The sequence below is a fragment of the Coregonus clupeaformis genome, chromosome 7 (genome assembly GCF_020615455.1).
Source record: "Coregonus clupeaformis isolate EN_2021a chromosome 7, ASM2061545v1, whole genome shotgun sequence".
Taxonomy (NCBI): domain Eukaryota; kingdom Metazoa; phylum Chordata; class Actinopteri; order Salmoniformes; family Salmonidae; genus Coregonus; species Coregonus clupeaformis.
This window is the reverse complement of record NC_059198.1, coordinates 53761716-53776962: the sequence shown is the minus strand read 5'-3', so window position 1 is coordinate 53776962 and position 15247 is coordinate 53761716. Positions and strand designations below refer to the sequence as shown.

Sequence of the window (15247 nt, the reverse complement as noted above, 5' to 3'; positions counted from 1 at the left end):
GTTACTACAGCATTCTATAGAAGTATCCAACCTCCTGTAGACTACAGGGAGAGATCAGTCAGACTGTTGTTACTACAGCATTCTATAGAAGTATCCAACCTCCTGTAGACTACAGGGAGAGATCAGTCAGACTGTTGTTACTGCAGCATTCTATAGAAGTATCCAACCTCCTGTAGACTACAGGGAGAGATCAGTCAGACTGTTGTTACTGCAGCATTCTATAGAAGCATCCAACCTCCTGTAGACTACAGGGAGAGATCAATCAGACTGTTGTTACTGCAGCATTCTATAGAAGTATCCAACCTCCTGTAGACTACAGGGGAGAGATCAGTCAGACTGTTGTTACTACAGCATTCTATAGAAGTATCCAACCTCCTGTAGACTACAGGGAGAGATCAGTCAGACTGTTGTTACTGCAGCATTCTATAGAAGTATCCAACCTCCTGTAGACTACAGGGAGAGATCAGTCAGACTGTTGTTACTGCAGCATTCTATAGAAGCATCCAACCTCCTGTAGACTACAGGGAGAGATCAGTCAGACTGTTGTTACTGCAGCATTCTATAGAAGTATCCAACCTCCTGTAGACTACAGGGAGAGATCAGTCAGACTGTTGTTACTGCAGCATTATATAGAAGTATCCAACCTCCTGTAGACTACAGGGAGAGATCAGTCAGACTGTTGTTACTACAGCATTCTATAGAAGTATCCAACCTCCTGTAGACTACAGGGAGAGATCAGTCAGACTGTTGTTACTGCAGCATTCTATAGAAGCATCCAACCTCCTGTAGACTACAGGGAGAGATCAGTCAGACTGTTGTTACTGCAGCATTCTATAGAAGTATCCAACCTCCTGTAGACTACAGGGAGAGATCAGTCAGACTGTTGTTACTGCAGCATTCTATAGAAGTATCCAACCTCCTGTAGACTACAGGGAGAGATCAGTCAGACTGTTGTTACTGCAGCATTCTATAGAAGTATCCAACCTCCTGTAGACTACAGGGAGAGATCAGTCAGACTGTTGTTACTACAGCATTATATAGAAGCATCCAACCTCCTGTAGACTACAGGGAGAGATCAGTCAGACTGTTGTTACTGCAGCATTCATATAGAAGTATCCAACCTCCTGTAGACTACAGGGAGAGATCAGTCAGACTGTTGTTACTGCAGCATTCTATAGAAGTATCCAACCTCCTGTAGACTACAGGGAGAGATCAGTCAGACTGTTGTTACTGCAGCATTCTATAGAAGCATCCAACCTCCTGTAGACTACAGGGAGAGATCAGTCAGACTGTTGTTACTGCAGCATTATATAGAAGTATCCAACCTCCTGTAGACTACAGGGAGAGATCAGTCAGACTGTTGTTACTACAGCATTCTATAGAAGTATCCAACCTCTGTAGACTACAGGGAGAGATCAGTCAGACTGTTGTTACTACAGCATTATATAGAAGTATCCAACCTCCTGTAGACTACAGGGAGAGATCAGTCAGACTGTTGTTACTGCAGCATTATATAGAAGCATCCAACCTCCTGTAGACTACAGGGAGAGATCAGTCAGACTGTTGTTACTGCAGCATTCTATAGAAGTATCCAACCTCCTGTAGACTACAGGGAGAGATCAGTCAGACTGTTGTTACTGCAGCATTCTATAGAAGTATCCAACCTCCTGTAGACTACAGGGAGAGATCAGTCAGACTGTTGTTACTACAGCATTCTATAGAAGTATCCAACCTCCTGTAGACTACAGGGAGAGATCAGTCAGACTGTTGTTACTACAGCATTCTATAGAAGCATCCAACCTCCTGTAGACTACAGGGAGAGATCAGTCAGACTGTTGTTACTGCAGCATTCTATAGAAGCATCCAACCTCCTGTAGACTACAGGGAGAGATCAGTCAGACTGTTGTTACTGCAGCATTCTATAGAAGTATCCAACCTCCTGTAGACTACAGGGAGAGATCAGTCAGACTGTTGTTACTGCAGCATTATATAGAAGCATCCAACCTCCTGTAGACTACAGGGAGAGATCAGTCAGACTGTTGTTGCTGCAGCATTCTATAGAAGTATCCAACCTCCTGTAGACTACAGGGAGAGATCAGTCAGACTGTTGTTACTACAGCATTATATAGAAGTATCCAACCTCCTGTAGACTACAGGGAGAGATCAGTCAGACTGTTGTTACTGCAGCATTATATAGAAGTATCCAACCTCCTGTAGACTACAGGGAGAGATCAGTCAGACTGTTGTTACTGCAGCATTATATAGAAGTATCCAACCTCCTGTAGACTACAGGGAGAGATCAGTCAGACTGTTGTTACTGCAGCATTCTATAGAAGTATCCAACCTCCTGTAGACTACAGGAGAGATCAGTCAGACTGTTGTTACTGCAGCATTCTATAGAAGCATCCAACCTCCTGTAGACTACAGGGAGAGATCAGTCAGACTGTTGTTACTACAGCATTCTATAGAAGTATCCAACCTCCTGTAGACTACAGGGAGAGATCAGTCAGACTGTTGTTACTGCAGCATTATATAGAAGCATCCAACCTCCTGTAGACTACAGGGAGAGATCAGTCAGACTGTTGTTACTACAGCATTCTATAGAAGCATCCAACCTCCTGTAGACTACAGGGAGAGATCAGTCAGACTGTTGTTACTGCAGCATTATATAGAAGCATCCAACCTCCTGTAGACTACAGGGAGAGATCAGTCAGACTGTTGTTACTGCAGCATTCTATAGAAGTATCCAACCTCCTGTAGACTACAGGGAGAGATCAGTCAGACTGTTGTTACTACAGCATTCTATAGAAGCATCCAACCTCCTGTAGACTACAGGGAGAGATCAGTCAGACTGTTGTTACTACAGCATTATATAGAAGTATCCAACCTCCTGTAGACTACAGGGAGAGATCAGTCAGACTGTTGTTACTGCAGCATTCTATAGAAGTATCCAACCTCCTGTAGACTACAGGGAGAGATCAGTCAGACTGTTGTTACTGCAGCATTCTATAGAAGCATCCAACCTCCTGTAGACTACAGGGAGAGATCAGTCAGACTGTTGTTACTGCAGCATTCTATAGAAGTATCCAACCTCCTGTAGACTACAGGGAGAGATCAGTCAGACTGTTGTTACTACAGCATTCTATAGAAGCATCCAACCTCCTGTAGACTACAGGGAGAGATCAGTCAGACTGTTGTTACTGCAGCATTCTATAGAAGTATCCAACCTGTAGACTACAGGGAGAGATCAGTCAGACTGTTGTTACTGCAGCATTATATAGAAGTATCCAACCTCCTGTAGACTACAGGGAGAGATCAGTCAGACTGTTGTTACTGCAGCATTATATAGAAGTATCCAACCTCCTGTAGACTACAGGGAGAGATCAGTCAGACTGTTGTTACTGCAGCATTCTATAGAAGTATCCAACCTCCTGTAGACTACAGGGAGAGATCAGTCAGACTGTTGTTACTACAGCATTCTATAGAAGCATCCAACCTCCTGTAGACTACAGGGAGAGATCAGTCAGACTGTTGTTGCTGCAGCATTCTATAGAAGTATCCAACCTCCTGTAGACTACAGGGAGAGATCAGTCAGACTGTTGTTACTGCAGCATTCTATAGAAGTATCCAACCTCCTGTAGACTACAGGGAGAGATCAGTCAGACTGTTGTTACTACAGCATTCTATAGAAGCATCCAACCTCCTGTAGACTACAGGGAGAGATCAGTCAGACTGGTGTTACTACAGCATTCTATAGAAGTATCCAACCTCCTGTAGACTACAGGGAGAGATCAGTCAGACTGTTGTTACTGCAGCATTCTATAGAAGTATCCAACCTCCTGTAGACTACAGGGAGAGATCAGTCAGACTGTTGTTACTACAGCATTCTATAGAAGTATCCAACCTCCTGTAGACTACAGGGAGAGATCAGTCAGACTGTTGTTACTGCAGCATTCTATAGAAGCATCCAACCTCCTGTAGACTACAGGGAGAGATCAATCAGACTGTTGTTACTGCAGCATTCTATAGAAGTATCCAACCTGTAGACTACAGGGAGAGATCAGTCAGACTGTTGTTACTACAGCATTATATAGAAGTATCCAACCTCCTGTAGACTACAGGGAGAAATCAGTCAGACTGTTGTTAATGCAGCATTATATAGAAGTATCCAACCTCCTGTAGACTACAGGGAGAGATCAGTCAGACTGTTGTTGCTGCAGCATTCAATAGAAGCATCCAACCTGTAGACTACAGGGAGAGATCAGTCAGACTGTTGTTACTGCAGCATTATATAGAAGTATCCAACCTCCTGTAGACTACAGGGAGAGATCAGTCAGACTGTTGTTACTGCAGCATTCAATAGAAGCATCCAACCTCCTGTAGACTACAGGGAGAGATCAGTCAGACTGTTGTTACTGCAGCATTCTATAGAAGTATCCAACCTCCTGTAGACTACAGGGAGAGATCAGTCAGACTGTTGTTACTACAGCATTCTATAGAAGTATCCAACCTCCTGTAGACTACAGGGAGAGATCAGTCAGACTGTTGTTACTGCAGCATTCTATAGAAGCATCCAACCTCCTGTAGACTACAGGGAGAGATCAGTCAGACTGTTGTTACTGCAGCATTATATAGAAGTATCCAACCTCCTGTAGACTACAGGGAGAGATCAGTCAGACTGTTGTTACTGCAGCATTATATAGAAGTATCCAACCTCCTGTAGACTACAGGGAGAGATCAGTCAGACTGTTGTTACTACAGCATTCTATAGAAGTATCCAACCTCCTGTAGACTACAGGGAGAGATCAGTCAGACTGTTGTTACTGCAGCATTATATAGAAGTATCCAACCTCCTGTAGACTACAGGGAGAGATCAGTCAGACTGTTGTTACTGCAGCATTATATAGAAGTATCCAACCTCCTGTAGACTACAGGGAGAGATCAGTCAGACTGTTGTTACTACAGCATTCTATAGAAGTATCCAACCTCCTGTAGACTACAGGGAGAGATCAGTCAGACTGTTGTTACTACAGCATTCTATAGAAGCATCCAACCTCCTGTAGACTACAGGGAGAGATCAGTCAGACTGTTGTTACTGCAGCATTATATAGAAGTATCCAACCTCCTGTACACTACAGGGAGAGATCAGTCAGACTGTTGTTACTGCAGCATTCTATAGAAGTATCCAACCTCCTGTAGACTACAGGGAGAGATCAGTCAGACTGTTGTTACTACAGCATTATATAGAAGTATCCAACCTCCTGTAGACTACAGGGAGAGATCAGTCAGACTGTTGTTACTACAGCATTCTATAGAAGTATCCAACCTCCTGTAGACTACAGGGAGAGATCAGTCAGACTGTTGTTACTGCAGCATTCTATAGAAGTATCCAACCTCCTGTAGACTACAGGGAGAGATCAGTCAGACTGTTGTTACTGCAGCATTCTATAGAAGTATCCAACCTCCTGTAGACTACAGGGAGAGATCAGTCAGACTGTTGTTACTGCAGCATTCTATAGAAGCATCCAACCTCCTGTAGACTACAGGGAGAGATCAGTCAGACTGTTGTTACTGCAGCATTCTATAGAAGTATCCAACCTGTAGACTACAGGGAGAGATCAGTCAGACTGTTGTTACTACAGCATTATATAGAAGTATCCAACCTCCTGTAGACTACAGGGAGAGATCAGTCAGACTGTTGTTACTACAGCATTATATAGAAGTATCCAACCTCCTGTAGACTACAGGGAGAGATCAGTCAGACTGTTGTTACTGCAGCATTCTATAGAAGTATCCAACCTCCTGTAGACTACAGGGAGAGATCAGTCAGACTGTTGTTACTGCAGCATTCATATAGAAGTATCCAACCTCCTGTAGACTACAGGGAGAGATCAGTCAGACTGTTGTTACTGCAGCATTCTATAGAAGTATCCAACCTCCTGTAGACTACAGGGAGAGATCAGTCAGACTGTTGTTACTGCAGCATTCTATAGAAGTATCCAACCTCCTGTAGACTACAGGGAGAGATCAGTCAGACTGTTGTTACTGCAGCATTCTATAGAAGTATCCAACCTCCTGTAGACTACAGGGAGAGATCAGTCAGACTGTTGTTACTACAGCATTATATAGAAGTATCCAACCTCCTGTAGACTACAGGGAGAGATCAGTCAGACTGTTGTTACTGCAGCATTCTATAGAAGTATCCAACCTCCTGTAGACTACAGGGAGAGATCAGTCAGACTGTTGTTACTACAGCATTCTATAGAAGCATCCAACCTCCTGTAGACTACAGGGAGAGATCAGTCAGACTGTTGTTACTGCAGCATTCTATAGAAGCATCCAACCTCCTGTAGACTACAGGGAGAGATCAATCCGACTGTTGTTACTGCAGCATTCTATAGAAGTATCCAACCTGTAGACTACAGGGAGAGATCAGTCAGACTGTTGTTACTACAGCATTATATAGAAGTATCCAACCTCCTGTAGACTACAGGGAGAAATCAGTCAGACTGTTGTTAATGCAGCATTATATAGAAGTATCCAACCTCCTGTAGACTACAGGGAGAGATCAGTCAGACTGTTGTTACTGCAGCATTATATAGAAGCATCCAACCTCCTGTAGACTACAGGGAGAGATCAGTCAGACTGTTGTTACTGCAGCATTCTATAGAAGTATCCAACCTCCTGTAGACTACAGGGAGAGATCAGTCAGACTGTTGTTACTGCAGCATTCTATAGAAGCATCCAACCTCCTGTAGACTACAGGGAGAGATCAGTCAGACTGTTGTTACTGCAGCATTCTATAGAAGTATCCAACCTCCTGTAGACTACAGGGAGAGATCAGTCAGACTGTTGTTACTGCAGCATTCTATAGAAGTATCCAACCTCCTGTAGACTACAGGGAGAGATCAGTCAGACTGTTGTTACTGCAGCATTCTATAGAAGCATCCAACCTCCTGTAGACTGCAGGGAGAGATCAGTCAGACTGTTGTTACTACAGCATTCTATAGAAGTATCCAACCTGTAGACTACAGGGAGAGATCAGTCAGACTGTTGTTACTGCAGCATTATATAGAAGTATCCAACCTCCTGTAGACTACAGGGAGAGATCAGTCAGACTGTTGTTACTGCAGCATTCTATAGAAGTATCCAACCTGTAGACTACAGGGAGAGATCAGTCAGACTGTTGTTACTACAGCATTCTATAGAAGTATCCAACCTCCTGTAGACTACAGGGAGAGATCAGTCAGACTGTTGTTACTACAGCATTCTATAGAAGCATCCAACCTCCTGTAGACTACAGGGAGAGATCAGTCAGACTGTTGTTACTGCAGCATTATATAGAAGTATCCAACCTCCTGTAGACTACAGGGAGAGATCAGTCAGACTGTTGTTACTGCAGCATTCTATAGAAGTATCCAACCTCCTGTAGACTACAGGGAGAGATCAGTCAGACTGTTGTTACTGCAGCATTCTATAGAAGCATCCAACCTCCTGTAGACTACAGGGAGAGATCAGTCAGACTGTTGTTACTACAGCATTCTATAGAAGTATCCAACCTCCTGTAGACTACAGGGAGAGATCAGTCAGACTGTTGTTACTGCAGCATTCTATAGAAGTATCCAACCTCCTGTAGACTACAGGGAGAGATCAGTCAGACTGTTGTTACTACAGCATTATATAGAAGTATCCAACCTCCTGTAGACTACAGGGAGAGATCAGTCAGACTGTTGTTACTGCAGCATTATATAGAAGTATCCAACCTCCTGTAGACTACAGGGAGAGATCAGTCAGACTGTTGTTACTGCAGCATTCTATAGAAGCATCCAACCTCCTGTAGACTACAGGGAGAGATCAGTCAGACTGTTGTTACTGCAGCATTCTATAGAAGTATCCAACCTCCTGTAGACTACAGGGAGAGATCAGTCAGACTGTTGTTACTGCAGCATTCTATAGAAGTATCCAACCTCCTGTAGACTACAGGGAGAGATCAGTCAGACTGTTGTTACTACAGCATTCTATAGAAGTATCCAACCTGTAGACTACAGGGAGAGATCAGTCAGACTGTTGTTACTGCAGCATTCTATAGAAGTATCCAACCTCCTGTAGACTACAGGGAGAGATCAGTCAGACTGTTGTTACTGCAGCATTCTATAGAAGTATCCAACCTCCTGTAGACTACAGGGAGAGATCAGTCAGACTGTTGTTACTGCAGCATTCTATAGAAGTATCCAACCTCCTGTAGACTACAGGGAGAGATCAGTCAGACTGTTGTTACTGCAGCATTCTATAGAAGCATCCAACCTCCTGTAGACTACAGGGAGAGATCAGTCAGACTGTTGTTACTGCAGCATTCTATAGAAGTATCCAACCTGTAGACTACAGGGAGAGATCAGTCAGACTGTTGTTACTACAGCATTATATAGAAGTATCCAACCTCCTGTAGACTACAGGGAGAGATCAGTCAGACTGTTGTTACTGCAGCATTATATAGAAGTATCCAACCTCCTGTAGACTACAGGGAGAGATCAGTCAGACTGTTGTTACTGCAGCATTATATGGAAGCATCCAACCTGTAGACTACAGGGAGAGATCAGTCAGACTGTTGTTACTGCAGCATTATATAGAAGTATCCAACCTCCTGTAGACTACAGGGAGAGATCAGTCAGACTGTTGTTACTACAGCATTCTATAGAAGTATCCAACCTCCTGTAGACTACAGGGAGAGATCAGTCAGACTGTTGTTACTGCAGCATTATATAGAAGTATCCAACCTCCTGTAGACTACAGGGAGAGATCAGTCAGACTGTTGTTACTACAGCATTCTATAGAAGTATCCATCCTGTAGACTACAGGGAGAGATCAGTCAGACTGTTGTTACTGCAGCATTATATAGAAGTATCCAACCTCCTGTAGACTACAGGGAGAGATCAGTCAGACTGTTGTTACTACAGCATTCTATAGAAGTATCCAACCTGTAGACTACAGGGAGAGATCAGTCAGACTGTTGTTACTACAGCATTCTATAGAAGTATCCAACCTCCTGTAGACTACAGGGAGAGATCAGTCAGACTGTTGTTACTGCAGCATTATATAGAAGCATCCAACCTCCTGTAGACTACAGGGAGAGATCAGTCAGACTGTTGTTACTACAGCATTCTATAGAAGTATCCAACCTCCTGTAGACTACAGGGAGAGATCAGTCAGACTGTTGTTACTACAGCATTATATAGAAGTATCCATCCTGTAGACTACAGGGAGAGATCAGTCAGACTGTTGTTACTGCAGCATTCTATAGAAGCATCCAACCTCCTGTAGACTACAGGGAGAGATCAGTCAGACTGTTGTTACTGCAGCATTATATAGAAGTATCCATCCTGTAGACTACAGGGAGAGATCAGTCAGACTGTTGTTACTGCAGCATTCTATAGAAGTATCCAACCTCCTGTAGACTACAGGGAGAGATCAGTCAGACTGTTGTTACTACAGCATTCTATAGAAGTATCCATCCTGTAGACTACAGGGAGAGATCAGTCAGACTGTTGTTACTGCAGCATTATATAGAAGTATCCAACCTCCTGTAGACTACAGGGAGAGATCAGTCAGACTGTTGTTACTGCAGCATTATATAGAAGTATCCAACCTCCTATAGACTACAGGGAGAGATCAGTCAGACTGTTGTTACTACAGCATTCTATAGAAGTATCCAACCTCCTGTAGACTACAGGGAGAGATCAGTCAGACTGTTGTTACTACAGCATTCTATAGAAGCATCCAACCTCCTGTAGACTACAGGGAGAGATCAGTCAGACTGTTGTTACTACAGCATTCTATAGAAGTATCCAACCTGTAGACTACAGGGAGAGATCAGTCAGACTGTTGTTACTGCAGCATTATATAGAAGCATCCAACCTCCTGTAGACTACAGGGAGAGATCAGTCAGACTGTTGTTACTGCAGCATTCTATAGAAGTATCCAACCTGTAGACTACAGGGAGAGATCAGTCAGACTGTTGTTACTACAGCATTCTATAGAAGTATCCAACCTCCTGTAGACTACAGGGAGAAATCAGTCAGACTGTTGTTAATGCAGCATTATATAGAAGTATCCAACCTCCTGTAGACTACAGGGAGAGATCAGTCAGACTGTTGTTACTGCAGCATTATATGGAAGCATCCAACCTGTAGACTACAGGGAGAGATCAGTCAGACTGTTGTTACTGCAGCATTATATAGAAGTATCCAACCTCCTGTAGACTACAGGGAGAGATCAGTCAGACTGTTGTTACTACAGCATTCTATAGAAGTATCCAACCTCCTGTAGACTACAGGGAGAGATCAGTCAGACTGTTGTTACTACAGCATTATATAGAAGTATCCAACCTCCTGTAGACTACAGGGAGAGATCAGTCAGACTGTTGTTACTACAGCATTCTATAGAAGTATCCATCCTGTAGACTACAGGGAGAGATCAGTCAGACTGTTGTTACTGCAGCATTATATAGAAGTATCCAACCTCCTGTAGACTACAGGGAGAGATCAGTCAGACTGTTGTTACTACAGCATTCTATAGAAGTATCCAACCTGTAGACTACAGGGAGAGATCAGTCAGACTGTTGTTACTACAGCATTCTATAGAAGTATCCAACCTCCTGTAGACTACAGGGAGAGATCAGTCAGACTGTTGTTACTGCAGCATTATATAGAAGCATCCAACCTCCTGTAGACTACAGGGAGAGATCAGTCAGACTGTTGTTACTACAGCATTCTATAGAAGTATCCAACCTCCTGTAGACTACAGGGAGAGATCAGTCAGACTGTTGTTACTACAGCATTATATAGAAGTATCCATCCTGTAGACTACAGGGAGAGATCAGTCAGACTGTTGTTACTGCAGCATTCTATAGAAGTATCCAACCTGTAGACTACAGGGAGAGATCAGTCAGACTGTTGTTACTGCAGCATTCTATAGAAGCATCCAACCTCCTGTAGACTACAGGGAGAGATCAGTCAGACTGTTGTTACTGCAGCATTATATAGAAGTATCCATCCTGTAGACTACAGGGAGAGATCAGTCAGACTGTTGTTACTGCAGCATTCTATAGAAGTATCCAACCTCCTGTAGACTACAGGGAGAGATCAGTCAGACTGTTGTTACTACAGCATTCTATAGAAGTATCCATCCTGTAGACTACAGGGAGAGATCAGTCAGACTGTTGTTACTGCAGCATTATATAGAAGTATCCAACCTCCTGTAGACTACAGGGAGAGATCAGTCAGACTGTTGTTACTGCAGCATTATATAGAAGTATCCAACCTCCTGTAGACTACAGGGAGAGATCAGTCAGACTGTTGTTACTACAGCATTCTATAGAAGTATCCAACCTCCTGTAGACTACAGGGAGAGATCAGTCAGACTGTTGTTACTACAGCATTCTATAGAAGCATCCAACCTCCTGTAGACTACAGGGAGAGATCAGTCAGACTGTTGTTACTGCAGCATTCTATAGAAGTATCCAACCTGTAGACTACAGGGAGAGATCAGTCAGACTGTTGTTACTGCAGCATTCTATAGAAGCATCCAACCTCCTGTAGACTACAGGGAGAGATCAGTCAGACTGTTGTTACTACAGCATTCTATAGAAGTATCCAACCTCCTGTAGACTACAGGGAGAGATCAGTCAGACTGTTGTTACTACAGCATTCTATAGAAGTATCCAACCTCCTGTAGACTACAGGGAGAGATCAGTCAGACTGTTGTTACTGCAGCATTCTATAGAAGTATCCAACCTCCTGTAGACTACAGGAGAGATCAGTCAGACTGTTGTTACTGCAGCATTATATAGAAGTATCCAACCTCCTGTAGACTACAGGGAGAGATCAGTCAGACTGTTGTTACTGCAGCATTCTATAGAAGTATCCAACCTCCTGTAGACTACAGGGAGAGATCAGTCAGACTGTTGTTACTACAGCATTCTATAGAAGTATCCAACCTCCTGTAGACTACAGGGAGAGATCAGTCAGACTGTTGTTACTACAGCATTCTATAGAAGCATCCAACCTCCTGTAGACTACAGGGAGAGATCAGTCAGACTGTTGTTACTACAGCATTCTATAGAAGTATCCAACCTCCTGTAGACTACAGGGAGAGATCAGTCAGACTGTTGTTACTGCAGCATTATATAGAAGTATCCAACCTCCTGTAGACTACAGGGAGAGATCAGTCAGACTGTTGTTACTACAGCATTCTATAGAAGTATCCAACCTCGTAGACTACAGGGAGAGATCAGTCAGACTGTTGTTACTACAGCATTCTATAGAAGTATCCAACCTCCTGTAGACTACAGGGAGAGATCAGTCAGACTGTTGTTACTGCAGCATTATATAGAAGTATCCAACCTCCTGTAGACTACAGGGAGAGATCAGTCAGACTGTTGTTACTGCAGCATTCTATAGAAGTATCCAACCTCCTGTAGACTACAGGGAGAGATCAGTCAGACTGTTGTTACTGCAGCATTATATAGAAGTATCCAACTCCTGTAGACTACAGGGAGAGATCAGTCAGACTGTTGTTACTACAGCATTCTATAGAAGTATCCAACCTCCTGTAGACTACAGGGAGAGATCAGTCAGACTGTTGTTACTGCAGCATTCAATAGAAGTATCCATCCTGTAGACTACAGGGAGAGATCAGTCAGACTGTTGTTACTACAGCATTATATAGAAGCATCCAACCTCCTGTAGACTACAGGGAGAGATCAGTCAGACTGTTGTTACTACAGCATTCTATAGAAGTATCCAACCTCCTGTAGACTACAGGGAGAGATCAGTCAGACTGTTGTTACTGCAGCATTCTATAGAAGTATCCAACCTCCTGTAGACTACAGGGAGAGATCAGTCAGACTGTTGTTACTACAGCATTCTATAGAAGTATCCAACCTCCTGTAGACTACAGGGAGAGATCAGTCAGACTGTTGTTACTACAGCATTATATAGAAGTATCCAACCTCCTGTAGACTACAGGGAGAGATCAGTCAGACTGTTGTTACTATAGCATTCTATAGAAGCATCCAACCTCCTGTAGACTACAGGGAGAGATCAGTCAGACTGTTGTTACTGCACCATTCTATAGAAGTATCCAACCTCCTGTAGACTACAGGGAGAGATCAGTCAGACTGTTGTTACTGCAGCATTCTATAGAAGCATCCAACCTCCTGTAGACTACAGGGAGAGATCAGTCAGACTGTTGTTACTGCAGCATTATATAGAAGTATCCAACCTGTAGACTACAGGGAGAGATCAGTCAGACTGTTGTTACTACAGCATTCTATAGAAGTATCCAACCTCCTGTAGACTACAGGGAGAGATCAGTCAGACTGTTGTTACTACAGCATTCTATAGAAGTATCCAACCTCCTGTAGACTACAGGGAGAGATCAGTCAGACTGTTGTTACTGCAGCATTATATAGAAGTATCCAACCTCCTGTAGACTACAGGGAGAGAAGGAGAGGAGAGAGACAGAAAAAGGAAGAGGAGAGAGAGGCATTAGTAACATTGGTGTGTGTGTATACCCAGCTGGGTTACAGGGTGTGTCGGGAAACAGTCTCCAGTCTGAGGTGTCTGTGTATGTGTGTGTACCTCGACCGTGGGCCCAGCTGGGTTACAGGGTGTGTGTCGGGACACAGTATCCAGTCTGAGGTGTCTGTGTATGTGTGTGTACCTCGACCGTGGGCCCAGCTGGGTTACAGGGTGTGTCGGGACACAGTATCCAGTCTGAGGTGTCTGTGTATGTGTGTGTACCTCGACCGTGGGCCCAGCTGGGTTGCAGGGTGTGTGTCGGGACACAGTATCCAGTCTGAGGTGTCTGTGTATGGATTGTCAGACAGGAGTTCCAGTCCTCTACTGTTCTGACATCACAATCCTCCAGCCCTGTCACCATGTCACCTATTGACAGACCTCTAGGACCATCTGCAGGAGAGCCCTGACACAGAAACACACAGAGAGAGAGAGTTAACTTACAAACCCTAACCTTAACCTCTGTGGTGCACATTATTGTTAGAAACTGTGGTGCACATTATTGTTATAAACTGTGGTGCACATTTATGCTAGAAACTGTGGTGCATATTAACGTTATAAACTGTGGTGCACATTAACGTTATAAACTGTGGTGCACATTTATGCTAGAAACTGTGGTGCATATTAACGTTATAAACTGTGGTGCATATTAACGTTATAAACTGTGGTGCACATTTATGCTAGAAACTGTGGTGCATATTAACGTTAGAAACTGTGGTGCACATTAACGTTATAAACTGTGGTGCACATTTATGCTAGAAACTGTGGTGCACATTGACGTTATAAACTGTGGTGCACATTATTGTTATAAACTGTGGTGCACATTATTGTTATAAACTGTGGTGCACATTATTGTTATAAACTGTGGTGCACATTAACGTTATAAACTGTGGTGCACATTAACGTTATAAACTGTGGTGCACATTATTGTTATAAACTGTGGTGCACATTATTGTTATAAACTGTGGTGCACATTATTGTTATAAACTGTGGTGCACATTATTGTTATAAACTGTGGTGCACATTAACGTTATAAACTGTGGTGCACATTAACATTATAAACTGTGGTGCACATTATTGTTATAAACTGTGGTGCACATTATTGTTATAAACTGTGGTGCACATTAACGTTATAAACTGTGGTGCACATTAACATTATAAACTGTGGTGCACATTATTGTTATAAACTGTGGTGCACATTATTGTTATAAACTGTGGTGTACATTTATGCTAGAAACTGTGGTGCATATTAATGTTAAAAAATTAATTCAGCTCTTAACACATGATTTAACACACACTACTGTCCCACACTAACCTGCACCACCTCGGTGACCAGGGCTCCTGCCCCAGTGTAGTAAACAGGAAACAGTAAGACAGGCAACAGGAAGAGGAAACACAATGCTGCTACACACAGCACAAAGTTATGCCACACCCCTAGAGAGAGAGAAAGAGAGGGGGGAGGGGGAGGGAGAGAGGGAGGGAGGGGAAGGGAGAAAGGGAGGGGGGAAAGGAGGGGGAGGGGGAGTAAGGGAGGGGGAGGGGAGGAAGAGCGAGAGGGGGGAGAAAGAGAGAGAGAGGGGGAGGGAGAGGGGAGGGGAGAGAGGGAGGGAGAGAGGGGAGAGGGGAGGGACAGGGGGCAGGAGGAAGGGAGGGAGTGAGGGGGAGAGGGGGAG

General features: G+C 43.6%; 1 protein-coding gene across 2 annotated transcripts in view; it reads right to left on the bottom strand.

Moving 5' to 3' along the window:
- mbtps2 (membrane-bound transcription factor peptidase, site 2) overlaps positions 1-15247 on the bottom strand; it is a 79721-nt gene that overhangs the window by 23878 nt on the left and 40596 nt on the right. For both annotated transcript variants that reach the window (XM_045221434.1, XM_045221435.1), the window contains 2 exons: positions 14890-15008; positions 13800-13980 (listed from right to left, as the gene is read on the bottom strand). In XM_045221434.1, coding sequence (XP_045077369.1) covers positions 13800-13980; positions 14890-15008 — 300 coding nt within the window. The remainder of the gene's footprint in view (positions 1-13799; positions 13981-14889; positions 15009-15247) is intronic.